Source organism: Trachypithecus francoisi, unplaced genomic scaffold (assembly GCF_009764315.1).
Source record: "Trachypithecus francoisi isolate TF-2019V2 unplaced genomic scaffold, Tfra_2.0 Contig01440, whole genome shotgun sequence".
Lineage (NCBI taxonomy): Eukaryota > Metazoa > Chordata > Mammalia > Primates > Cercopithecidae > Trachypithecus > Trachypithecus francoisi.
The window spans coordinates 26,384,465-26,412,075 of NW_022681431.1; the positions used below are offsets into that span (position 1 = coordinate 26,384,465).

At 45.5% G+C, this 27,611-nt stretch overlaps 2 protein-coding genes across 11 annotated transcripts in view; one reads left to right on the forward strand and one right to left on the reverse strand.

Annotated features, from left to right (window-relative positions):
• NSD3 (nuclear receptor binding SET domain protein 3) overlaps window positions 1-8,374 on the reverse strand; it is a 115,325-nt gene extending 106,951 nt beyond the window's left edge. For 4 of the 7 annotated variants that reach the window (XM_033231125.1, XM_033231120.1, XM_033231082.1 and 1 more), the window contains exon 1: window positions 7,896-8,044. The gene's annotated coding sequence lies outside the window, so the exon portion shown is untranslated. Of the gene's footprint in view, window positions 1-7,702; window positions 7,840-7,895 lie in introns of those variants that run through there. The other 3 variants (XM_033231133.1, XM_033231100.1, XM_033231109.1) reach the window with 3 other exon arrangements.
• Window positions 8,375-11,798: 3,424 nt separating this feature from the next.
• LETM2 (leucine zipper and EF-hand containing transmembrane protein 2) overlaps window positions 11,799-27,611 on the forward strand; it is a 29,898-nt gene continuing 14,085 nt past the window's right edge. Inside the window, exons 1-4 of one of the 4 annotated variants that reach the window (XM_033231347.1) lie at window positions 11,799-12,675; window positions 14,063-14,143; window positions 18,388-18,841; window positions 19,948-20,091. In XM_033231347.1, coding sequence (XP_033087238.1) covers window positions 14,097-14,143; window positions 18,388-18,841; window positions 19,948-20,091 — 645 coding nt within the window. In that variant the 5' untranslated portion in view covers window positions 11,799-12,675; window positions 14,063-14,096. The remainder of the gene's footprint in view (window positions 12,676-14,062; window positions 14,144-18,387; window positions 18,842-19,947; window positions 20,092-27,611) is intronic. The other 3 variants (XM_033231337.1, XM_033231327.1, XM_033231354.1) reach the window with 3 other exon arrangements.

Here is a 27,611-nt window from a genome sequence, read left to right on the forward strand (position 1 = left end):
GGTTTACCCCATTCTCCTGCCTCAGCCTCCCGAGTAGCTAGGACTACAGGCGCCCGCCACCTCGCCTGGCTAGTTTTTGTATTTTTTTAGTAGAGACGGGGTTTCACTGTGTTAGCCAGGATGGTCTCGATCTCCTGACACCTCGAGATCCGCCCGTCTGGGCCTCCCAAAGTGCTGGGATTTCAGGCTTGAGCCACCGCGCCCGGCTCTTAATTTTTTTTAAGTAATCATACAGAGCCAGGTGCAGTGGCACCTGCCTGTAGTCCCAGCTACTAGAGAAGCTGAGACATGAAGACTGCTTGAGCCCAAGAATGGAACCCGGGAGGCGGAGCTTGCAGTGGGCTGAGATCACACCCCTGCACTCCGGCCTGGGCAACAGAGGGAGGCTCCATCTCGAAAAAAATTAAAATAATAAATAAATAAATAATAACAATTCTTGTGTTTTCTAACTTCACATTTTAAAAAAGTCAAGTTATTCGGTGGGAATTCTACCAAACACCTCAGAAGATGCCAAATAAATGTAAGGTATTATTCATGTTTTATCTTTCCATGCTACACATGGCTAAAACTGAAACAGTATGAATATTAACAATTTTCATTTTCCTAATCACTCTCTGTAAGTAGCCCTAAACGTAGATGGAAAAAAGAACTTAGTAATAAAATATTAGAAGGTGGAAAAAGTTATCACTGTGTATCAGTTAATGACAATAAAGATTCACATCTGAAAAAGCAAGCTAAGAATACTTTTTCAAAGAGCTTTTTCAAATTCAAAATCTTTCCATTTTTTTTTTTTTTTTTTTGAGACGTAGTCTCGCTCTGTCGCCCAGGCTGTGGTGCAGTGGCCGGATCTCAGCTCACTGCAAGCTCTGCCTCCCGGGTTTACGCCATTCTCCTGCCTCAGCCTCCCGAGTAGCTGGGACTACAGGCGCCCGCCACCTCGCCCGGCTAGTTTTTTGTATTTTTTTTAGTAGAGACGGGGTTTCAACGTGTTAGCCCGGATGGTCTCGATCTCCTGACCTCGTGATCCGCCTGTCTCGGCCTCCCAAAGTGCTGGGATTACAGGCTTGAGCCACCGCGCCCGGCCTCAAATTCAAAATCTTATCAAAAAAGTTGTGCTTTAGGAGTAACAACACATCCATGTGGTAAAAACTGAACATTCTCTAAGTCCACAAAATTTTAAATATACCTTTGCCTTCTTTTCATGTTACACAGTGCAGGTACAACATACTACAGAAGTGTTTAAAGTCTTTATTACATATTTACTAAGAATAACAGTAAAAGTGAAAATGAAACTGTAAGCTTTTAAAAAAAGGTTAGGTAATGTTAGTATAAGCAATTTCTTAAATTTGTCTGTTAATATTTATAAAAATATAAATATTATTTATAACTTATAAATATAATGTATAAAAAGATTGGCCTGCAGAAATAAAGTTCACCATTCATTTAAAAACTCAAATGCTGGACATGTTAATTAACAAATAAATGAATTATCTTAGTTGCTTTTTCAAAAAATAATAGACTGCTTTTTTAAAAAAAAAGTAAAACTAAAAACAGAATTGCATTGAAAAACAGATTTATGGACAGATGCCAAGTTCTAAGCATTTTTAAAGCTTTAACGATTTTAATTTCTTAAGTGTCTACCACAGACAAGATTATCTTTTTGTTTTAAAAGATCTCAATGAATAAGTAACCCATTTTCTTCTTGATAGAAAAAAAAAAAATTTAAATAAACAAAGTAATCAACAGTGCCTGCTAAGATTTTTAACTTGTTTTCAAATAGGGATTTTTAGCTCACTTTAAAATTTTTACCAATGTCTCTATTTTTTTTCCAGGTCCTTTTCTAAGATCATGATGGACCTCTAATTTTTTTCATTTCATAGTTCTTATTTTATTGATTATTTTATTCAAACAGGAAAAAATCCACTAAAATCCACTTCATACAAAAACACACACTTCAAGATAACTTGGACACAATTCATTTTTGCATGTAAAAATATTTTGTGCATATATGTTCACAACATGGTGAATAAAACATGAAAAAATACAAGATCTCTTTCCTCACTGCAGCTTACTCCCCTTTAACTCATTATACTAAATATACTTAACCTTAAGTTTGCCCCCTCACCTTGAGCTTGCATAGGCAGCTCTAATTATTTCTTTTCTTTCTTTCTTTCTTTTTTTTTTTTTTTTTTTGAGAAGTTTTGCTCTTATTGCCCAGGCTGGAGTGAAATGGCCTGACCTAAGCTCACTGCAACCTCTGCCTCCCGGTTCAAGCGATTCTCCTGCTTCAGCCTCCAGAGTAGCTGGGATTACAGGCGCACACCACCGGGCCCGGCTAATTTTTTATTTTTTAGTAGAGATGGGGTTTCACCCTGTTGGCCTGGCTGGTCTTGAACATCCTGACCTCAGGTGATCCACCCGCCTTGGCCTCCCAAAGTGCTGGGGTTACAGGGTGAGCCACTGCCCCCGGCCAGGCAGCTCCAACGCTTTCATAGTAAGGAAGTAATAGGTTGTGCTGTAAAGAACCAAGCAATGGGTTTGTCACAAAAGCCCCGGACTTCACTTCCACAGGCCTCAGTTTTCTCTCTTGTAAAATAAAGTACTTGTACTAGCTTCCATTTAACAGACTATTAGGAACTTAATTCAGGACCAACTATTATTTACTTATAATAGCAAAACCTGCTAACAAACTAAATGTTAATGTTTTAAACAATGGAATACTTATAAGACCTTTAAAAAAAAAAAAAGCTGTGGATCCATATGTACCAATTTTTATGGTTCTTGTTTTTTGTTTTGTTTTGTTTTTGAGACGGAGTCTCGCTTTGTCTACCAGGCTGGAATGCAGTGGTACAATCTCAGCTCAGTGCAACCTCCGCCTCCTGGGTTCAAGTGATTGGCCCGTTTCAGCCTCCCGAGTAGCCAGGATTACAGGCACGCACCACCATGCCCGGCTAATTTTTGTATTTTTAGTAGAGACAGGGGTTTCACCATGCTGGCCAGACTGGTCTCAAACTCCTGACCTCAAGTGATCCTCCTGCCTCAGCCTCCCAAAGTGCAGGGATTACAGACGTGAGCCACCACCATGCCTGGCCTTGTTTTGTTTTTGAGACGGAATCTCGCTCTGTCATTCAGGCTAGAGTGCGGTGGTGCAATCTCAGCTTACTGCAGCTTTCCCCTCGGGGTTCAGGCAATTCTCCCATCTCAGCCTCCCGAGTAGCTGGGATTACAGGTGCCGCCACCATACCTGGCTAATTTTTGTATTTTTAGTAGAGATGGGTGTTTCGCCATGTTGGCCAGGCTGGTCTCAAACTCCTGACCTCAAGCCATCCGCCCGCTTCAGCCTCCCTCCCAAAGTGCTGGGATTACAGGCGTGAGCCACTGCGCCCAGCTGCGGATCCATAGGTACTAATTTAAAAAGATGTCCCAGATAGGCTGTTAAAATGAAAAAGTGGGCGGGTGCGGTGGCTCACGCTTGTAATCCCAGCACTTTGGGAGGCCGAGGCAGGCAGATCAGCTGAGGTCAGGAGTTTGAGACCAGCCTGGCCAAAATGGTGAAACCTCATCTCTACTAAAAATACAGAAATTAGCGGGCATGGTGGTACATGCCTGTAATCCCAGCTACTCGGGAGACTGAGGCAGGAGAACCGCTTGAACAGGGAGGCGGAGGTTGCAGTGAGCCAGGATCGCGCCACTGCACTCCAGCCTAGGCAACAATAGCGAAACTGTCTCGAAAAACAAACAAATAAAAAAACAAAAAAGCAAAATGCAGATAGTATGACCCATTTGTAAATATTTTAAGAGAAATATACACATACATGCATAGAAGTTTTCTATAAGGACATACAAGAAACTTCAAGTGGTTATCAGTGGAGAATGAAGAATGCTAACTTTATTTTTTTTAACTTCTTAGCCTTCTATGATACGTGAATAAGTGTATAACTTTTTTTTTTTTTTTTTTTGAGACACTGCAACCTGGGCAACAAGAGGGAAACTCCGTCTCAAAAACAAACAAACAAACAAACAAAAAAAAAAAAACAAAAAAAACTCCATCTTGGCCAGGCGTGGTGGCTCATGCCTGTAATTCCAGCACTTTGGGAGGCCGAGGTGGGCAGATGACGAGGTCAGGACTTTGAGACCAGCCTGGCCAACATGGTAAAACCCTGTCTCTACTAAAAAAATATAAAAATTGGCCAGGCGCGGTGGCTCACACCTGTAATCCCAGGACTTTAGGAGGCGGCGGATCACAAGGTCAGGAGACTGACACCATCCTGGCTAACGCGGTGAACTCCGTCTCTACTAAAAAATACAAAAAATTAGCGGGGCGTGGTGGCAGGAGCCTGCAGTCCCAGCTACCCGGGAGGCTGAGGCAGGAGAATGGCGTGAACCCGGGAGGCGGAGCTTGCAGTGAGCCAAGATTATGGCACTGCACTCCAGCCTGGGCGACAGAGCAAGACTTCGTCTCAAAAAAAAAAAAAAAAGTTGGCGGGCATGATGACTTGCGCCTGTAATCCCAGCTACTTGGGAGGTTAAGGCAGGATAATCATTTGAACCTGGGAAGCGGAGGTTGCAGTGAACCAAAATCGCACCATTGCACTCCAGCCTGGACAACAAGAGTGAGACTCCATCGCTCAAAAAAAAAAGTACTAACTTCATAAAACTGTTAGGAGGATAAAAGAAAATCATGCATGTCAGACACTCAGCATAGCACAGTGTGAGAACAACTGTGAGCAGCTATTAGTGGATTATGAATATTATTATAAATTCCAGAAACTGCTGTCATTAGAATCAGATTCGACAGTTCACTCAACAATCATCAATCTCAAAGACAATCAGTTTCCTTTATCCAAAACTCATTCAATCTGATCAGTATAAGAGTGGGCATTTGTTAATTTAAGGGTTAGAAAAATAAAAAAGCTATCATAGGTAACAGGTGGGCTGATGGACATATTAATTGGTTTTAAGTGTTACTTAACAAGAGTAGGCTTCTTCGTATATGAATACCTGTCCAAGGAACCAGGATACTTACCACAGCTGAGCAAGAACCCCGATCTTTAAAGGATGCTGAATACATAAAAATAAACTTTTTCTTTTTTTTTTTTTTTTTTTTTGAGACGGAGTCTCGCTCTGCCGCCCAGGCTGGAGTGCTGCGGCCGGATCTCAGCTCACTGCAAGCTCCGCCTCCCAGGTTCACGCCATTCTCCTGCCTCAGCCTCCCGAGTAGCTGGGACTACAGGCGCCCGCCACCTCGCCCGGCTAATTTTTTTGTATTTTTTAGTAGAGACGGGGTTTCACCGTGTTAGCCAGGATGGTCTCGATCTCCTGACCTTGTGATCCGCCCGTCTCGGCCTCCCAAAGTGCTGGGATTACAGGCTTGAGCCACCGCGCCCGGCCTCTTTTTTTTTTTTTTAAGAATGAAAGCTTCTAACACAAATTTTTCTATTTTATGATTGCTTACTTTCCTAAAAATTTACAGTACTGATAGCTCATGCACACAATTTACCAGCTAATTACAAATAACATGTCAATCAAGTAGGAGACATAAAACTGAAATCGCCATAAAAAAAAATTCCAGAAAAAGCATGCTGAATTTTTTTTTTAAATGCAACTGTTCCTCACAGAATTTCAAACAAATTCAGGCTGAATATTATCAACTTAAAATACTCCAAGCTGTAAATCTGGCTTTTACACTAAAAGCACCCTCTTAAAGTACCACTTTAACAACATTCAATTTAATTTTTCTAACAAACCAAGAATATATCCTAAGTTTCTATATAACAACTGAGAGGATGTCGCCATTTAGGTAGGTTAAATGTGGTTCAACTGGTTTGAGTCCACCATATTACAATGTTAACAGGCCTTCTTGGCATTAGAGAACAGTTTCAATATCAATGTGATAGGTTAAAGTTTGGATTACTCCAACTGCTATAATAAAAACAAAAGGTCACACACACACACATTTAATCCTTTTCGATATGAAATAAAATAGGCTCTACTTAACACCAATGTATGTACTGTAAATTTGTCAGGATTTAAACCTTAGAATAGTAATTATTTCAAATTGTACAAGTAGTTACAGTTGAATATATTAGTTACTGTAGTTTCCTGGAGTCACCTGAAGTTCCAATCAAAATACGAACGAACAAACAAACAAAACAACAACAAAAAAAAACCCTGGCATCTTAATGAGACTCTAAGAACTGCAAGCCTACTTCATAGATCATTGCACTGTGCTGAATTGGCATCTGGAGATTGTATTGAGCTAGCTACATGAAGGCAAAGAGAAGAGATGGGGGAAAGAGAGTTTATTTAAAAAAGAAAATACTATTCTTAACACACTCAACACTCTTAACACGCTCATCACCTATAAGCAAGAGCTATCAGAAATACTCTTTAAAAATACATACATTTCTAATTTTTCAACATTCAAAATACAGCAAGCAGATAATCTACCACAAGCAGAGCTTCCTACCCCTTTCACCCGGACACAGCGCTTTGCCAAGAGCACAGGCCCAAGTAAAATAACCGATGCAATTTCCTTGTTTACTTAAAGAATTGCAGAAAACATGTTGACTGCTTCTGAGGCTTCTGAAACAAACGAATTTTCAATACGTAAAAGACTTCATGATCATGTTTGATAAGTAAGCGTAGTAATGATTCCTTCAGCTGGTAAAAATCTAGTTTTAAATTGATTAAAAGGGTTAAATTTACACTGCAGCTCATTAGCATACCTTGTTTGCAACCAGAAGGAAGAGGGTAAAGAGAGGGAGAAAAGGAGCAAAAACACACAAGATGGAAAACATCACTACCTCCTTTGGCGGTTATGAATAATTTAAAATGACCCAAGATGTAAGGGGAAAAGAGTTCATCAATTGAAAGAAAGGGGATTAACAATCTGAACTGGCCCCTTCCAGATTCATACTGATGTCGGAGAGGAAAAGGAATTTATTTACACTGCAGTGCCTGGCAGCAAACATGGCTGCCCCTGCCCCCTTTAAATCGGAATAATCTTCACTCCTCCCCAAAACCATCAAATTATGGCCATGTCTCTCCCTGCCTCTCTTCCATAACACAAACACATCGCCTCCTCCCTCAAAACAGTAAAACCCACACCTCCCCATTTCACAACAATCCCATAACCACTAGCTTCTCTATTCTCTAGCCTTGAAAAAAAGGCACAGAATACACACAAATATAGGAACAAAAGGCCTCCCTTCCTAACACTTTAACGACCTCCATCCCCTTCTTTTCCTCCCACTCTGACGCTAAGTCGATCGTTCTCATTCCTGTCATCATTCAGTTGATTTCCTTCCCTAGCCCAATCCTGTCTTTCAGTTTCCTGCGTCTATTTCCCATCCTCCTATTGCAGCCTGCCTCATCCCTTTCTCTAATCCACCTTTTCCTTCACTTCCATTCCTCATTTCTCCCTTCATTCTCATAAAATGCCCCATTTCTCCAGCAAATTTATCCCCTTCTCCCAGACTCTTTTGGTTCCCACACTCCATCCCCAAACCTCCCTATTTATCAGTCCACCCAGGTCTCTAATCTCCATGCAACTCTTCTCCCCTTTCCCTGCCCCTCCCCGATCCCATCCTTATCCCCGCCCCCATCCCACTTCTCCCAATTCCCAGCTCAGCGCCACTCCGACTCCGATCCCACTCCTACCTCCCCTGCCCCACCCCCCAATTCCCTCCACACCCCCCACCTTGCCATCTGCTCCTCCGTCAGGACCCCCCTCGAGCCCTTTCAGGCTACCCGCTTCCCCTTCCATTCCTCCTGGGGTCTGGCGCCCCATCCCTAGGTCGCCCCCTCCCCGTCGTTTCCCCCTCAGCCCTTCCTAGCACTACACGCGCGCGCGCGCGCACACACACACATACACACACGCACACGCACTTTACCTTCAGTTTGTTCCATTCTAACCCCCCGGCCGTGTCAGTGCGATCACAGGAGAGACACGGAGGCCCGGAGTGGGGCTGGGCTGCGGGCAGCCGCCGGGGCCGCGCGGGGAGGAGGCGGAACCGAGCTAGGCCGCATGAAATCCCCGGGCTAGATTTTCCCCGCGCCGGACGCCTCTGCCATGGCGGCCGGCACCGAGGAGGGCCACGGCCGGGCCGGGCCGGGCGTGCTGCGGGAAGACGAAGGCTCGGGAGGTGGGGAGGGAAGGGGAGGCCGAGGGACCGGGTCGCCGCGCCGCCGCTGCTGCCAGAGAGGAGCCTACGGCTGGCGGCCCGGCCAGGGCAGCAGGGTCCTCGGAGCTCGGCTCGGAATTCGCACGCCTCTCCGCGGCGACCTGTGCACAGTACCCTCGGCCTCCGCCTCAGTGCTGGCCGCCGCCGCCGCCGCCGCCGCTCCCGCCGCCACCGCGCACAAAGCCCCCCCACCCCGACTCTCGGGGCGCCGCCGCCGCCAAATCCTCAGCCCCTCATTGGCCGCGGGCCGCGGCGCCTGCCGGGAAATGCAGTCCCGGGTTCGGGACGCTGGGACTCCGGAGGAAGCGGCGAGTCAGCGGGGCGGAGGGGGCGGGAGCGCGAACCAGGAACGCCCGCGGCCGCTAGCGTCTGGAAGACTAGGGAGACTGGGCAAGAGGGTCGAGGGACGGTACGTGGGAGAATGACACACAAAACACCCCGGGAAGCCGGAGGAGGCGTGGAAAGGTGGGGCCCGGGAGGTAAAACTGGGCTCGGCGCGTTCAGTGTGGCTGATTAAAGAACAGCGCGCAACTAGCGCCATATGGCGCTCCTCAGAGTGACTCGGCTCTCTAGCTTCTGGGGTTAGGAGCGACCGTCGCAAGGTCCCCGGTGGGTGACCGCGCGAGGGCGGGGCAGTCCAGGCGACCCCTCGGCAGTCTCCAGTCCTACAGCTGTCAGGGAAGGGCTCCCATTCCAGGAGGGTCTGCATCTGGAAAGCCGGGGGCGATGCAAGACCGCCTTGGCGTGGGTCTCCCTCTCAGCCCCGGTTGAATTGTCAGAGGGTCCCCCTTCCCCGGTTGCAAGCAGTAGGAGGCCGGGCCGGCGGCGCCGGCTCGCTGAGGGAGCGCCCCGACCTCCCGGCAGGCGCCGGCCCCGCGCGCCTCTTGCTGCTCGGCTGCGGCCCGGAGGCTTGTGGGTAACCGGGAGGACGACGTCAGCGCCGGCCGCATTCCCGGGTGCCCCCCAGCCGCGGGAGACCGCGAAGGCTCCGTGACCGTCACGTGCCGGGGGCCGCGGCTGCTCGCGGCCAGACCTTCGCATCGAGGGACATGAGGTACATTTGTCCTGCACGGCCCAGATAAGAACGAGAGGAGGAACCGGGAGGCAACTCTCCGTCATCCTTTAGCCCCCCGCATCCTAGGAAACGTATGGAAAACAATGGAAGGTTAAGTGTGTGCACAGTGCTCTAGCCCTGCAGGAGTGTGCCGACCAGGTGATATTTCCTGGGGCCTGGTGATACGGATTTAGAAGGTTACAGCACAGAGACGGGAACGTAAAAAGGAAACACAGGCAGCAAGCATATGAGGAAACCGATACTCTCTGTTCTGAGAATAAAGCCGTTTTACCGCTAGACGTCATACTCTCTGTAGACGTTATAGTGCTGGATGTCTTTGGTACTATTACAAGAAATTAGATGTCTGTTCTCTTTATCACTTAAGGAAATTAAAAGATTCTTACAGATCAGTTATTTAAAAGGGCACTAATTATGAACTAGTTTTTTTTTTTTTTTTTAAACGTAACCCGGTTAATAATACTAAGGGTGATACTGAGAATTGTCAGTATTGGCCGGGCGCGGTGGCTCACGCCTGTAATCCCAGCACTTTGGGAGGCCGAGGCAGGCGGATCACGAGGTCAGGAGATCGAGACCATCCTGGCTAAGACGGTGAAACCCCATCTCTACTAAAAATACAAAAAATTAGTCGGGCGTGGTGGCGGGCGCCTGTAGTCCCAGCTACTCAGGAGGCTGAGGCAGGAGAATGGCGTGAACCCGGAGGCGGAGCTTGCAGTGAGCCAAGATCGCGCCACTTCACTCCAGCCTGGGCCAGACTACGTCTCAAAAATAAATAAATAAATAAATAAATAAAAATTCCCATTACTATTAATAATTAAATATTTTTAAACGTAAGCTTTAAGTAGTACCACAGGTTAAAGCTATCAGTAAAAGCATACTTTTTATTTGTGATATGCCATTTTAAAACACAGATGGCCAAAGCAGGCCACCAAGTCTAGCTTAATTCTGTCTCCAGGAAAGAGGGATTAAATTAGTCTTTTGTTTTTTTCTATGAGCCTTTCTACTTCCATTCTTCGTTTTCTTCCTCCTATGTCTTCCTTGCTTTGTTGATAAACTGTTGCCTTCAGCGGGCACCTGGGTTTCTCCCTTGAGGAGAAGCTAGTAAATTGTCCCCAGGGATCTTATATTAGCCTGTTTCTAATAGCTATGCTGACAGCAAGAGTTTAAAATTGGAGTTATGTGAAGTAGATGCATAGTCTTTTCCTGCAAAGCATTACAAAATACAGTTAGTAATATTTGATCTGGTGGCATATGTAGGAAAATGGCCATTAAAAATAATAGTTTACATTTTCACTATCTAACATCTTCTGAGGTTTAGACGATGATTACTCTTCGCCATAGAAAATGAGCAAGGAACTCATTAAGACAGCAGTCTAACACAGTTCTCAGGGCCAGAGTCATGGAGGAAAACATATTTTTAAAAAAATTTCTCTTCTGAAGATTATATACAGAAATTCCTTACATGATAAATCTCTTACCTTGAAAGTCAAAGAAATTGCCAAGTCTCATAACTAGGGAAGACGGACATTACTTTGAACAAACAGATTTCAATAAGAAGGGTTCTTAGCCCTTCACTTTTTAGGATGGGATTGCTGACATATGACCATGGTAGAAAACCTAGCTCATTTTTCAAATACTGGGCATGGAGTCGTTCATCTGGTTTATGAATACTTAATAATATTCACTGTGCCTGGTTGTAAGTGAATACAATGCATGAATAAGAATATTTCCCCGTATAAAATGTCTCCCAGGGAACTGAAAATATATTTGCATCCTTTACGATCTTTTCCAGAAAAGTACCAATACATGGTAGTGCAACGATTAATTTATGAAATTAGTATGAAAACTACATCTACCTTCTAGAACTCAAAATTTGACCACCAGGAATTTTCAGTGAGGGAAAAGTAGAGTCCAAAGCTTTGTAGATTTTAATTCTGGTAAACAGAACGTGAAGTGAAACCTTTATGTGCAAAGTTGGACATCAGACATGCACAAAGAGACCTCTAGTGGCCAAACTGAAAAGTTTTGCCTGTTTAACAGTTGATCTATTTGGTTATTAGCTGAAAAATCCTTTGTGGATTAAAAGCAGTCTGCATTTTTTACTGACGTTTAATACCGCCATCTTCCATTCTTAAAAATATGTAGCCCAGATGAGTAAAGTCAGTGGTCAGCTCACATGTTAGGAGACGTATTTTCCGTGAGAAAGCGATTCCTTGCTGTATGGTGGTCGAGTAGAGCCACTAAGAAAAAAAAAATTTTTTTTTTTTTGAGACGGAGTCTCGCTCTTGTCGCCCAGGCTGGAGTGCAGTGGCGCGATCTCGACTCACTGCAACCCCGCCTCCCGCGTTCAAGCGATTCTCCTGCCTCAGCCTCCAGAGTAACCGGAACTACAGGGGCACGCCACCACGCCCGGCTAATTTTTGTATTTTTTTAGTAGGGACAGGGTTTCACCATATTGGCCAAGATGTTTTCTATCTCCCGACCTTGTGATCCGCCTGCCTCGGCCTCCCAAAGTGCTGGGATTACAGGCGTGAGCCACCGCACCCGGCCTAAAAAAAAATTTTTTTAAAATCTTTCTTCTGGAGCCAGATAAAATGGATGGGAAAAGATAACCAGGGAACGAGAATATTTCTAGATCTTTCATTTTCCCAAGATGGCTCAGTTGGCCATCCTAGGAACTGAAGTGCCCTCAAACCTATAGTGTCTGTCATTTCACAGCTACTATAACATACATTTTATATGTTGAGATTTCTACACAAACTATTAATCACAAACAACACTTGTTAAGGGAACATTGAGGAAGCAAATATTTTTAGAAGAATACAGATTTCCATATGAAGATTTCACAGTATTCCGGCCTCTGGAAAGGAATGCGTTCCTTCCGATTCCCGCCCATTCTGCGACACCATCAAGTCCTCTCCGCGCCCCTTAGGCAGTTCCGGAGTTGCAGGGGCCGAGGGAGAATACATCAAAGTGATGTCATTCATGACTCCGAGATGGTTACCATGGCAACTGTCAGACATATTACTCTGTTAGTAGGGTAAGATCCTGTTTAGTCTTCAATCAAGGGTTTCCTCGGGCGTTAACCACTGCCTGCAGAGTGTGGACTGGCAGAAAAACGTTACCCTAGGGCCCCCCAGCACCAGCACCAACGCTCCTTAAACCAAGCCCCACAAAGAAGTCACTTCGGCGATGGGAACGCGGCTTTGCGGCTTCCTGGGCTGCTAAGGTGAAGGACGCCCGCCCTCCCCAGAACTTGAGAGCTTATTGGTTGGTGATGTCGTCACTCAGAGTGACATCAGGGGCAAGGAAAGAGGCGGAGCCGTAGAGACTTGGCTTCTGGCCCTTCTAGCTTGGGGGTCCGGGGAAAGAACTGGGAGGACCTAGGCTGCCGTTCCGCGGAGCCCGGCCGAGGAGGTAGGGGTGGGCAGGCCCAGCCCTCAGGCCGCGACCTGGTGGGCCTCGCTGCCTTTTTTTCCTCCGGAGCCCGCTCCGTCCGCATCCTGCTCCTCTCATCCTGCTCCTTTCATCAGCGCCCGATCCAGGCTTCCTGACCGTTTCCAGTTCCCACCACGCTCTCCTCCGCCCACGACCTCATCCCCGCCAGTCCCCAGCACAGTGCGAACTCTGAAGCTCGGCCTCCCTTCCCCCACACAGCGCGCTCAGTCCTTTCAGTCCCAGGCCCTGCTTCTCCTCGGCTTCATTTCCAACAACCGCGATCATCCACGAGGGTCGTCGTTCCAGTGCCTGTCCCACCCCCGCACCAAAAAACCAAAGCATAACCCCCAGACCTTGCCGCATGCAGGCCGCGCACACAGCACGGGCGCCGAAACCGCCAGGCGAGGAAGCCGAGGGCGCGTTTTGCTCCCGTGGGGTGATGAGCAAAGTCGAGGGAGTCCGGCAGCAGCGGACGTGGGGCAGTGCCAATGCGAGTGCTAGTGGTGTCCGCCGCCCGGGAGCGCCGGGGCCCGAGCGGATTAACCGCCGCCTCAGGTGTCGTCTCCCGCCCGCAAAACGCCACCCACCGTTAGTGTGGGTCCAGAGGTTTCGAGCCCCTGTTCAAAATGTCAGCTCTGTGGCTGAGGTTTCTATTCAGGAGAGGCCCTGGAACTCCTTTTCCAGCCTCAAGAGAGCAAGGCTGCCATTGGGAGATGCTAGCTCTTCTGTCGCTCCTCGCGACCCTTAGCAGAAAAGCGCCCCTGGATGGAGAAGGGTTTTGGCGAAGGTTATCTACAGGTTCAAAGCTCAGTTTGCGCTCTGGAGAATCACTAGCAAGGGAAACAGTTTTACCTCCACTTGAGCGATTAGTAGGTTCCATGTCTACCTTCATCCACTGCTACATAAATTAGATTAGTGGGTACTTCCAATCTTCAGGGTTTGGTACAGCTTGCCTAAATATAGAACAAAGCTAACTGAAAAGAAACTCAGGATATCCACTTTCTACCTATATTTTAAGGCTACAAATAGGTATATATTGCTCTACTTTTTAAGTACTTGGCAATCATTGAAGTTGCACTACTAGATACTATTGACCAGAAATCAAAATATCTCTGAAGACCGTACCATCTTCATGAGCGACATCATCTTAGAGATCATTACCATTTGTTGGAATCTCAAGGTACCATTCTCAAGTCCAGAGCTAAGAAAATATCTGATTGTTGGAAATTAGCTTGAAGGCCGAGATTTTGTATCTTAACTATGCAAATGTTCTACCTTTGCAATAGTTAAAAACACTAAAATCCTGATGTCTTTTAATTGATGTGTTTTTAAAGTACTAAATTGTTTACTTACTCCTTTTGCCTAGGTCCCTATGTTAACTACTTGAGACAAAAATAAATATGGCCTTCTACAGTTATAATTCAGTCTCAGCTATTGCTCGAACAAGGTAAGCATTGGAATTACCCCCCAATATGAACTTAATTCTTCTTTTTTTTGTAAATTTATTTATTTATTTTTATTTTTATTTTTATTTTTTGAGATGGAGTCACACTCTGTCGCCCAGGCTGGAGTTCAATGGCACAATCTTGGCTCACTGCAACCTCTGCCTCCCGGATTCAAGCTACTCTCCTGCCTCAGCCTCCCAAGTAGCTGGGATTACAGGTGTTTGCCACCACCTCCGGCTGATCTTTGTATTTTTTAATACAGACAAGGTTTCACCATGTTGACCAGGCTGATCTGGAACTCCTGACCTCAGGTGATCTTCCTGCCTCAGCCTCCCAAAGTGCTGGGATTACAGGCATGAGTCACCTCACCTGGCCTGAACTTCATCCTTCTAGATGGAAAGGATATGTGTAAAAGGATTGGTTTAGTACACAGTTAAAAGTTTCTTGGAGGCCGGGTGCAGTGGCTCACACCTGTAATCCCAGCACTTTGGGAGGCCAAGGCGAGCGCACTGCCTGAGGTCAGGAGTTCGAGACCAGCCTGACCAATATGGTGAAACCCCGTCTCTACTAAAACTACAAAAATTAGCTGGCATGGTGGCAGGAGCCTATAATCCCAGCTACTTGGGAGCCTGAGACAGGAGAATCGCTTGAACTCGGGAGGTGGAGGTTGCAGTGAGCCAAGACTGGACCACTGCTCTCCAGCTTGGGCAACAAGAGTGAAAATCCATCTCAAAAAAAAAAAAAAAAAAGATACAAGATGTAGTTTTTTTTTTCTTTTTTTGGGATGGAGTATCACTCTGTTGCCCAGGCTGGAGTGCAGTGGCATGATATCTTGGCTCACTGCAGCCTCCACCTCCCAGGTTCAAGAGATTTTCCTGCCTCAGTCTTATAAGTAGCCGGGATTACAGACATGCACCACCACGCCCCACTAATTTTTGTATATTTAGTACAGATGGGGTTTTGCCATGTTGGCTAGGCTGGTCTTGAACTCCTGACCTCAGGTAATCCGCCAGCCTTTCCCAAAGTGCTGGGATTATAGGCATGAGCCACCATGCCCAGCCAGAAGATATAATGGTTTTAGAGTGACATCTCTGTAATTGATGAACATCATGTGAGGCCCTTAGATGTAAAGCAAGTAAAATGGTTGATGAACAGCCAGTCTTAGGGCATATTTGTGTCCCATTACGGTCTGTTACCTTTTTTTTTTTTTTTTTTGAGATGAAGTGTCGCTCTATTGCCCAGGCTGGAGTGCAATGGCACGATCGTGGCTCCTTGCAACCTCTGCCTCCTGGGTTCAAGTGGTTCTCCTGTCTCAGACTCCCGAGTAGCTGGGATTACAGGCGTGCACCACCATGCCCAGCTAATTTTTTTGTATTTTTGTAGAGACAGGGTTTCTCCATGTTGGCCAGGCTGGTCTTGAACTCCTGACCTCAAGTGATCCACCTGCCTTAGCCTCCCAAACTGCTGGGATTACAGGCATGAGCCACACTGCCCTGCCACCATTTATTTATTCACTGAGAATAAATAAAGACTATTCACTGAGCACTTACTTTTCCCCTTTTGGCCATTCAAAGAGTGTTTTATCTTGGCATCCTTCAAAAATAGTCTGAGGCTGGCTGCAGTGGCTCACACCTATAATCTCAGCACTTTTGGAAGCCTAGACAGGAAGATAGCCTGAGCCCAAGAGTTCGAGAATAGCCTGGGGCCAGGCTCACACCTGTAATCCCAACACTTTGGGAGGCCGAGGTGGGCAGATCACAAGGTCAAAAGATTGAGACCATCCTGGCCAACGTGGTGAAACCCCATCTCTACTAAAAATACAAAAATTAGCTGGACGTGGTGGCACGCACCTGTAGTCCCAGCTACTCAGGAGGCTAAAGCAGGAGAATCGCTTGAACCTGGGAGGCGGAGATTGCAGTGAGCCGAGATCACACCACTGCACTCTAGTCTGGGCAACAGAGCGAGACTCCGTCTCAAAAACAAAGAACAGCCTGGATAACATAGTGAGACCTCATCTCTACGAAAATTTTTAAAACTAGCTGGGCGTGGTGGTGTGGGCCTGTAGTCCTAGCTACTCAGGATGCTGAGCCTGGGAGGTCGAGGCTGCAGTGAGCTGTGATCACACCACTCTACTCCAGCCTGGGTTTTTAACACCTTAAGAACTAAACCAGGCATGGTGCATGTGCCTGTAATTTCAGCTCCTTAGGAGGCTGAGGTGGGAGGATTGCTTGAGCCCAGGGGTTTGAGGCCAGCCTGGGCAACATAGCAAGAGTCTGTCTCTTAAACAAAAAGAAAAAAAAAAGAGCCAGGTGTGATGGTTCACACCTGTAATCCCAGCACTTTGGGAGGCCGAGGCAGGCAGATCACTTGAGGTCAGGAGTTCGAAACCAGCCTTGCCAACATGGTGAAATCCCATCTCTACTAAAAATGTAAAGATTAGCCAGGTGTGGTGGCGGGCGCCTGTATTCCCAGATACTCGGGAGGCTGAGGCAGGAGAATCGTTTGAACCCAGGAGGCGGAGGTTACAGTGAGTCAAGATCACGCCACTGCGCTCCAGCCTGGGCAACAGCGTGAGACTCTGTCTCAAAAAAAAAAAAAGAAAGAACCAAGACAAATTTTTTGTTTGTTTATTTTTGTTTTATTGTTTATTGTTTATTGTTTTTTGTTTTTTTTTGTGAGACAGAGTCTCGGTCTGTCACCAGGCTGGAGTACAGTGGCGCAATCTCGGCTCACTGCAGCCTCCGCTTCCTGGGTTCAAGAAATTCTCCTGGCCGGGCGCGGTGGCTCAAGCCTGTAATCCCAGCACTTTGGGAGGCCGAGACGGGCGGATCACGAGGTCAGGAGATCGAGACCATCCTGGCTAATACGGTGAAACCCCGTCTCTACTTAAAAATACAAAAAACTAGCCAGGCGACGAGGCGGGCGCCTGTAGTCCCAGCTACTCGGGAGGCTGAGGCAGGAGAATGGCATAAACCCGGGAGGCGGAGCTTGCAGTGAGCTGAGATCCGGCCACTGCACTCCAGCCTGGGTGGCAGAGCAAGACTGTCTCAAAAAAAAAAAAAAAAAAAAAAGAAATTCTCCTGCCTCAGCCTCCCGAGTAGCTGGAACTACAGGTGCACTCCACCATGCCCAGCTAATTTTTGTATTTTTAGTAGACGGGTTTCACCATGTTGGCCAGGATGGTCTCGATCTCTTGATCTCGTGATCCGCCCCCCCCCCCTCGGCCTCCCAAAGTGCTGGGATTACAGGCATGAGCCACCACGTGTGGCCCATATTTTTATTTTCAAACAATCTGATATGATAGTTTAACTGCAAACCCTGGGCTGTTGCAATACCAGAAGGTAGAGACCCTTAATTGGGGTGCCCAATTCTAATTGTGTGGTTTTTTTGTTTTTCGTTTTTTGTTTTTTTTGAGATGGAGTCTCACTTTGTTGCCCAGGCTAGAGTGCAGTGGCATAGTCTTGTCTCACTGCAACCTTCACCTCCTGGGTTCAAGCAATTCTCCTGCCTCAGCCTCCCTAGTAGCTGGGATTACAGGTGCATGACACCATACCCAGCTAATTTTTGTATTTTTAGTAGGGACTTGGTTTCACCATGTTGGCCAGGCTGGTCTCGAACTCATGACCTCAGGTGATCCACCCGCCTTGGCCTCCCAAAGTGCTGGGATTACAGACAGGAGCCACCGCGGCCAGCCCTAATGTTCTTGAAGAATTTAGGTGAAGGATATTTCAGCTGTAAGTTGAGGAGTTCAAAGACACTGCATAGGTAAGGCAGTATTATGTGACTGGTTAATTCCTACAGTGACCATCAAATGTGTCTTTGAAACAATATTCCTTGGCCAGGCATGGTGGCTCATGCCTATAATTCCAGAATTTAAGGAGGCCAAGGCAGGCGGATCACCTGAGGTCAGGAGTTTGAGACTAGCCTGGCCAATGTGGTGAAACCCCATCTCTACTAAAAATACAAAAATTAGCCGGGCATGGTGGTCTGTGCCTGTAATCCTAGCTACTAAGAAGGCAGAGGCAGGAGAATCGCTTGAGCCCAGGTGTCATAGGTTGTAGTGAGCTGAGATCGTGCAACTGCACTCCAGCCTGGGCAATGGGAGTGAAGGAAAAAAAAAGAAAAAAAAAAGCTGTTGTATTTTGACCGGATGTACTATCTATTTCTTTAATAGTTTGTGCTTTATGATAGTGTGTGCTTTGTAATAGTATGTACTTAACTCAGAGGATGTTGCTTTTTATTCCAGATTCCCTAGCCATTTTGTCCATCCTACCTGCTCTTCTTATTCTCCATCATGTGCATTTCTTCACTTGCCAGATTCCCATTTAAATAAGACATGTATGAAGAACTATGAGAGCAAGAAGTACTCGGATCCTAGTCAGCCAGGCAATACAGTACTTCACCCGGGAACTAGACTAATACAAAAGCTACACACATCCACTTGCTGGCTGCGAGAGGTTCCTGGCAAACCTCAGCTGGAGCAAGCCCCAAAACATCCACAGGTGACGAGCCCTCAGGCCACAAAGGAAACTGGCACGAAGATTAAAGAAGGCGAACAATCTTATAGACAAAAAATCATGGATGAACTTAAATATTTTTACAATGGATTCTACTTACTTTGGATTGATGCCAAAGTTGCTGCCAGAATGGTTTGGAGGCTGTTGCATGGACAGGTCCTGACCAGACGAGAGAGACGAAGGGTAGGCAAGAATCATATTTGAGAAAGAAAATGTGAAATTAAAATGAACTATTTGGGAATTCAACTATTTAAATTCAATGTAAACTTCATCTTAAAAATCCCAGAGTAGGAATAACAACTGCTGGTGAGAACCAGTTTCTTGTCTGCAATTGACTTACTGTACAACTTTAGTCAGTATTCTGGAATTTGTTATATATTTTCCTGTAGAACAGTTTTTTAAAAACTTTTATTTTTTATTTTTTAACGGTTCAGGGGTACATGTACACATTTGTAGAATGGTTATGTTTTTTAAATTTTTCCAAGAAGTTGAGAGGCTTCATGTTTCAACTGTTGTTAATATATTAAGCAGATGCATTTTAAAACCCAATTTTGGCTGGGCACGATGGCTCACACCTGTAATCCCAGCACTTTGGGAGGCCAAAGTGGGCAGATCACTTGAGGTCAGGAGTTTGAGACCAGACTGGCCAACACAGTGAAACCCTTGTCTACTAAAAAAAATACAAAAATTAGCCGGGCATGGTGGCACGTGCCTGTAGTCCCAGCTACCCAGGAGGCTGAGGCAGGAGAATGGCTTGAACTTGGGAGGCGGAGGTTGCAGTGAGCCGAGATCGTGCCACTGTACTCCAGCCTGGATTGAGACACCGCTGCAAAAATACAAACAAACAAAAAAAACACTTTTAAGTGATACAATGCTATTAAAGTATGGACCCTCTAACATAGATGAAGTCTAGGAGATGCCAATAATATTTTTATTGTCGTAGACTTCCTTTAAGATATCCCATAAAAATTGCTTCAGAGCTATGGTAAACAGGAAAACCCTGCCTTTTCATTTTTATAAACAGCTGCAGAAAACCTGTCTTGGGTTTTTAACACTTTAAGAACCAAGCTGAGCATGGCCCATAGGCCTATAATCCCAGCTCCTTGGGAGGCTGAGGTGTGAGGATTGCTTGAACCCAGGAGTTTGAGGCCACACAGGGCAACATAGCAAGACACTATCTCTTAAAAGAAAGAAAATGAACCAAGACAGGGTTTTTTGGTTTTGTTTTTGATTTTTGTTTTTGGCATGCCCTAAAATAATGAATATTGCATATCCATTTAATTCTATAGCTGTTGAGAACTTGTGTTGATTTCTTCCGCCTGGTTCCATTTATGGTGTTCATAATTGTACCCTTCATGGAATTCTTATTACCAGTGTTTCTGAAACTCTTCCCAGAGATGTTGCCATCAACTTTTGAAAGTGAATCCAAAAAGGTATGTAGGATTTTTTAACTTTAATAAAATTTAATAAACTTTATTAGAGGAGTTTTTAGGTTTACAGAAAAATTGGGCAGAAAGTACTACTTCTCCCCACCCCACCCCATCACAATTTCTCCTGTAATTAATATCTTGCGTTAGTGTGCTATATTGGTAATGATTAAAAAACCGATATTGATATGTTATTATTAAAGCTCATACTTTAGGGTTCACTCTTTTTTTTTTTTTTTAAGAGACGGAGTCTCGCTCTGTCCCCCAGGCTGGAGTGCAGTGGCCGGATCTCAGCTCACTGCAAGCACTGCCTCCTGGGTTCACGCCATTCTCCTGCCTCAGCCTCCCTAGTAGCTGGGACTACAGGCGGCCGCCACCTCACCCGGCTAGTTTTTTGTATTTTTTAGTAGAGACAGGGTTTCACCATGTTAGCCAGGATGGTCTTGATCTCCTGACCTCGTGATCCACCCGTCTCGGCCTCCCAAAGTGCTGGGATTACAGGCTTGAGCCACCGCGCCCGGCTGGGTTCACTCTTTATGTTGAAGCAGTTCTGTGGGCTTTGCAAATGCATAACTTCATGTATCCACCGTCACAGTATCATACAGAATAGTTTCACTGCTCTAAAAATCCCCTGTGGGCCAGGCACAGTGGCTTACGTCTGTAATTCCAGCACTTTGGGAGGTTGAGGCAGGTGGATCATCTGAGCCCAGGAGTTTGAGACCAACCTGGGCATCATAGTGAGACCCCATTTCTACAAAAAATGCAAAAATTAGTTGGGCATGGTAGCTCATGCTGTAGTCCCAGCTCCTTGGGAAGCTGAAGCAAGAGGATCGCTTGAGCCCAGGAGGTCGAGGCTGCAATGACCTATGATAGTGCCACTGCACTCCAGCCTGAGTGACAGAGGGAGACCCTGTCTCAAAAAAAAAAAAAAAAAAAAAAATCTCCATGCTCCACCTATTTGTCCCTCTCCCTTCCTCCCCCAACCCATGGCAGCCACTGATCTTTTTATTGTCTCTGTAGTTTTGCCTTTTCCAAAATGTCATGTACTTGGGATCATACAGTGTGTAGCCATTTTAGATTGGCTTCTTTCACCTAGCAATATGCATTTCAAATTCTTTTCATGGCTCAATTCTTTTTATCACTGAATGATAGTCCATTGTATGGCTGTACCACAGTTTGTTTATCCATTCTCCTATGAAAGGACACCTCGATTGCTTCCAGGTTTTGGCAATGATGAATAAAACTGCTATAAACACTTATGTACAGGTTTTTGTGTGGATGTAAGCTTTCAATTCACTGGGGTAAATACCTAGGAGAGTAATTAGTGGATCGTATGGTAAGACTATGTTTAGCTTTTAAGAAATTGCTGGCCGGGCGCGGTGGCTCAAGCCTGTAATCCCAGCACTTTAGGAGGCCGAGACGGGCGGATCACGAGGTCAGGAGATCGAGACCATCCTGGCTAATATGGTGAAACCCCGTCTCTACTAAAAAATACAAAAAACTAGCCGGGCGACGAGGCGGGCGCCTGTAGTCCCAGCTACTCGGGAGGCTGAGACAGGAGAATGGCGTGAACCCGGGAGGCGGAGCTTGCAGTGAGCTGAGAGCCGGCCACTGCACTCCAGCCTGGGCAGCAGAGCAAGACACCGTCTCAAAAAAAAAAAAAAAAAAAAAAGAAATTGCTAAACTGTCTTCTGAAGTGGCTGTATTGTTCTATATTCTTACCAGCAAAGAATGAGAGTACCAGCATTTGATGTTGTCAGTGCTCTAGACATTAGCCACGAAATAGGTATGTAGTGTGGTATCTCACTGTTTTGATTTGCAATCTCCTGATGTCACATGATGTTGAGTATCTTTCCTGTGCTTATTTACCATTTGTGTATCTTCTTTGGGGAAGTGTCTGTTTAGATCTTTGGTTGACTTTTTTTTCTTTTTTGAAAAGAAGTCTTGCTCTGTCACCCAGGCTGGAGTGCAGTGGTGCAATCTCAGCTCACTGCAACCTCTGCTTCCCGGGTTCAAGTGATTCTCCTGCCTCAGCCTCTCGAGTAGCTGGAATTAAAGGCGTCCACACCGCGCCCAGCCAATTTTTGTATTTTTAGTGGAGACAGGGTTTCACCATGTTGGCCAGGCTGGTCTTGATCTCCTGACCTCACGTGATCTGCACACCTCAGCCTCCCAAAGTGCTGGGGTTACAGGCATGAGCCACTGCATCCGGCCCTTTGGTTGACTTTTTAATTTTTTTTTTTTTTTTTTCTGATTGTTATTTTGAGTTCTTTGTATATTTTGGGTAAAAGTCCTTTATCAGATATAATATGCAGATATTTTCTTCTACTCTGTGGCTTATCTTTTCATTCCCTTAACCATGTATTTCACAGAGCAAGTGCTGTTAACATTAATGACATCCAGCTTATCAGTTTTTTTCTTTCATGAATCATGCTTTTGGTGTTGTAGCTAAAAACTTAATTGCCAAACTGAAGGTCACCTACATTTTTCTCCTATTTTATTCTAGAAGGTTTATAGTTTTCTGTCTTACATTTACGTCTGTGATCCATTTTATTTATTTATTTATTTATTTATTTATTATTTATTTATTTATTTGAGATAGAGCCTTGCTGTGTCGCCCAGGCTGGAATGCAATGGTGCGATCTCGGCTCCCTGCAACCTCTGCCTCCTGGGTTCAAGCAATTCTCCTTGCTCAGCCTCCTGAGTAGCTGGGATTACAGGCTTGAGCCACCGCGCCCGGCCTTATTTATTTATTTATTTATTTATTTATTTATTTATTTTTTGAGACGGAGTCTTGCTCTGCCACCCAGGCTGGAGTGCAGTGGCCGGATCTCAGCTCACTGCAACCTCTGCTTCCCGGGTTCAAGTGATTCTCCTGCCTCAGCCTCCCAAGTAGCTGGGACTACAGGCGACCGCCTCGTCGCCCGGCTAGTTTTTTTTTTTTTTTTTTGTATTTTTAGTAGAGCCAGGATTTTCCCATGTTGGCTAGGCTGATCTCGGACTCCTAACCTCAGGTGATCCGCCCACCTCGGCCTCCCAAAATGCTGGGATAACAGACGTGAGCCACTGCTCCAGGCTGACTTAATTTTTATGAAAACTGTAATGTCAGTATATAGATTCATTTCTCTCTTTTTTGTATGTGGATATCTAGCTTTTCCAGGACCATTTGTTGAAAAGATTTTCTCTTCTCCACCAAATTCTAACTTGATTTTAACTGTCAAAAGAATAAAGAGAACAGGCTGGATGCAGTGGCTCATCCTTGTAATCCCAGCATTTTGGGAGGCCGAGGTGGGAGGACTGTTTAAGCCCAGGAGTTCAAGACCAGCCTGAGCAATATAGCGAGACCCCTGTCTCTAAAAAAAATTTTTTTTAATGTAAAACAAATTAGCCAGATGTGGTAGCATGCACCTGTATTCCCAGCTACTTGGGAGGCTGAGGCGGGAGGATTGCTTGAGCCCAGGAGGTTGAGGCTGCAGTGAACTGAGATCATGCCACTGCACTGCACTCCAGCCTGGGCAAGAGTGAGATCCTGTTTAAAAATAAAAGAATAAAGAGAACAGGCTGGATGCAGTGGCTCATCCTTGTAATCCCAGCATTTTGGGAGGCCGAGGTGGGAGGACTGTTTAAGCCCAGGAGTTCAAGACCAGCCTGAGCAATATAGCGAGACCCCTGTCTCTAAAAAAAATTTTTTTTAATGTAAAACAAATTAGCCAGATGTGGTAGCATGCACCTGTATTCCCAGCTACTTGGGAGGCTGAGGCGGGAGGATTGCTTGAGCCCAGGAGGTTGAGGCTGCAGTGAACTGAGATCATGCCACTGCACTGCACTCCAGCCTGGGCAGCAGAGCAAGACACCGTCTCAAAAAAAAAAAAAAAAAAAAAAAAGAAATTGCTAAACTGTCTTCTGAAGTGGCTGTATTGTTCTATATTCTTACCAGCAAAGAATGAGAGTACCAGCATTTGATGTTGTCAGTGCTCTAGACATTAGCCACGAAATAGGTATGTAGTGTGGTATCTCACTGTTTTGATTTGCAATCTCCTGATGTCACATGATGTTGAGTATCTTTCCTGTGCTTATTTACCATTTGTGTATCTTCTTTGGGGAAGTGTCTGTTTAGATCTTTGGTTGACTTTTTTTTCTTTTTTGAAAAGAAGTCTTGCTCTGTCACCCAGGCTGGAGTGCAGTGGTGCAATCTCAGCTCACTGCAAGCTCCGCCTCCCGGTTTACGCCATTCTCCTGCCTCAGCTCTCGAGTAGCTGGAATTAAAGGCGTCCACACCGCGCCCAGCCAATTTTTGTATTTTTAGTGGAGACAGGGTTTCACCATGTTGGCCAGGCTGGTCTTGATCTCCTGACCTCACGTGATCTGCACACCTCAGCCTCCCAAAGTGCTGGGATTACAGGCTTGAGCCACCGCGCCCGGCCTTATTTATTTATTTATTTGAGATAGAGCCTTGCTGTGTCGCCCAGGCTGGAATGCAATGGTGCGATCTCGGCTCCCTGCAACCTCTGCCTCCTGGGTTCAAGCAATTCTCCTTGCTCAGCCTCCTGAGTAGCTGGGATTACAGGCATGTGCCACTACACCCAGCTAATTTTTGTATTTTTAGTAGAGCCAGGATTTTCCCATGTTGGCTAGGCTGATCTCGGACTCCTAACCTCAGGTGATCCGCCCACCTCGGCCTCCCAAAATGCTGGGATAACAGACGTGAGCCACTGCTCCAGGCTGACTTAATTTTTATGAAAACTGTAATGTCAGTATATAGATTCATTTCTCTCTTTTTTGTATGTGGATATCTAGCTTTTCCAGGACCATTTGTTGAAAAGATTTTCTCTTCTCCACCAAATTCTAACTTGATTTTAACTGTCAAAAGAATAAAGAGAACAGGCTGGATGCAGTGGCTCATCCTTGTAATCCCAGCATTTTGGGAGGCCGAGGTGGGAGGACTGTTTAAGCCCAGGAGTTCAAGACCAGCCTGAGCAATATAGCGAGACCCCTGTCTCTAAAAAAAATTTTTTTTAATGTAAAACAAATTAGCCAGATGTGGTAGCATGCACCTGTATTCCCAGCTACTTGGGAGGCTGAGGCGGGAGGATTGCTTGAGCCCAGGAGGTTGAGGCTGCAGTGAACTGAGATCATGCCACTGCACTGCACTCCAGCCTGGGCAAGAGTGAGATCCTGTTTAAAAATAAAAGAATAAAGAAAACAGAAATCCACTGTTACTGCGTTGACTAGTGGAATAGTAGGTATGATTTAGTCAGCACAACAGACCTGTTCAGCAGCCCCTGAGAAGAGGGAGCCTTCATTGAGTGTAGCAGTTACTGTGCAGGCGAGAAAACAGAGGCAGCTCCTTCCTTCTCCCCTTTCTGTGCCACTCTACTAGACAGCGTAGACAGCATATGGTAAGAAGGTGTGAACAAAACATTATGAGAAGACAAAAAGTGCAACTTTTTTTTTTTTTGAGACGAAGTCTCTCACCATCACCTGGGCTGGAGTGCAGTGGCACAATCTTGGCTCACCGCAACCTCCGCCTCCCAGATTCAAGCAATTCTCCTGTCTCAGCCTCCTGAGTAGCTGAGATTACAGACGCCCAGCTAATTTTAAGGACAACTTTTAAATCAGTAAGATTGGGAAATTTTTCACAGAAAAGGTAACTTTGGAACTGAGACTTAAAGAGTAAGTGGGATTTTACCAAAGGTATTCTGGATAAAAGGAATAGCATTTAACATGGCTCAGTGGCATAAGAGAGTATGATGTAATCAGAGACCGCTGGTTGGTTATTTGTGGTTGAAGTAGGCAGTTCCAGGGCGTCAACGACAGGAAACAGACAAAGTGATGTGTTGGGGTCAGGTTGGAAGGCATCCACCAGCTTAAGAATTTAGGCTTTCCCTTTGACCATGGTGAATAATGGAAACGGAACGTTTGAAGCAGAGTAGCTGGGTGGATGACATGATTGGATCTGTGTTTTGGAAGAATAATTTTGCTGCAGGAGGGGCTGCAGAGGGTAGAGCCAAGGAAGGGAAACAGCTGGAATGCTAGCCCAAGAGAGAGATGACAGAGAATACATTAGGAAATTAACAATAAGAATAAAGTCTTGAAGGCTGGGCGTGGTGGCTCATGTCTGTAATCCCAGCGCTTTGGGAGGCTGAGGTGGGTGGGTCACTTGAGGTCAGGAACTTGGTACGAGCCTGGCCAACATGGTGAAACCCCATGTCTACTAAAAATACAAAACATAGCCTGGCATGGTGGCACATGCCTGTAGTCTCAGCTACTTCGGAGGCTGAGGCAGAAGAATCACTTGAACCTGGGAAGCAGACGTTGCCAAGAGCCAAGATCGTGCCACTGCATTCCAACCTGGGTGACGGAGTGAGATTCTATCTTTAAAAAAAAAAAAAAAGTTTTGAAGACAAATTCAGGATACCTTCACAGGATAAAATCAAATTACAATATTTGACTGCCTGGCAATGGTTTAATTTGCTTACATTTAAAATAATCAGCATCTAGAATTAATGCCATAACATTCCAAGGAAAGTATTAGTGAATTCAGGAAGATGGGGGGAGTAGAGGAAGTGATTTATCTAAATGTTATCTCTTTCCTGAACACCACTCATTCCCTGAAACATACAAATATGTCTACATCATGGCCACCGTCTCAGAAAATTCTTGTTTGCTTTGTTCCATGGAGAGAGGAGCTTTCTGTTTACATCAGATCACAGCACCATGTATTTCTCTTTCATAGCACTTACCCATTATGCTTCTATATTAATGTGAAGAATTACGGGATTATCATTAGTCACTAATGTTTGTCTCTCCCACTATACTAAAAGTTCCATGATGGCAGGAATTCTTACCTGCTATTGTTCATTTTAAATCCAGTACCTAATACATGGTAGATGTGCAATAAATAAATGGAAGGATGGAAGGATATGGATGAATGAAATGGCTAAGTGGGTTTTGTTTGTTTGTTTGTTTTTGACAGAGTCTTGCGCTGCTGCCCAGGCTGGAGTGCAGTAACACAATCTCGGCTTACTGCATCCTCCCCCGAGGTTTAAGTGATTCTCCTGCCTCAGCCTCCTGAGTAGCTGGAATTACAGGCATGTGCCACCACGCCTGGCTAATTCTTGTATTTTTAGTAGAGACAGGGTTTCACCATGACAGGCCAGGCTGATCCCAAACTTCTGACCTCGGGTGATCCACCCGCCTCGGCCTCCCAAAGTGCTGGGATTACAGGTGTAAGTCACCTCACCCGGCCACTAAGTGGGTTCTGATCATGCTATTGTGTGATTTTGTTGTTGTTGTTGTTGTTATATCTTTTAAGATCCATCTAAAAATCAGTGATTCTTAAGATTGGCTGATCATTAGAATCTCCTAGGCAACTTAAAAATATACAGATTCCTGTTTTTCTTTACCACTGAGTCCTGACTGTGGTTATTTTGAAAATGCTACTATAGTACATTTCTGATGATGAACAAAGATTAAGAAACACCAGCCAACAGTGTCCTACGAGTATCCATTTACTTTTCTTTTGT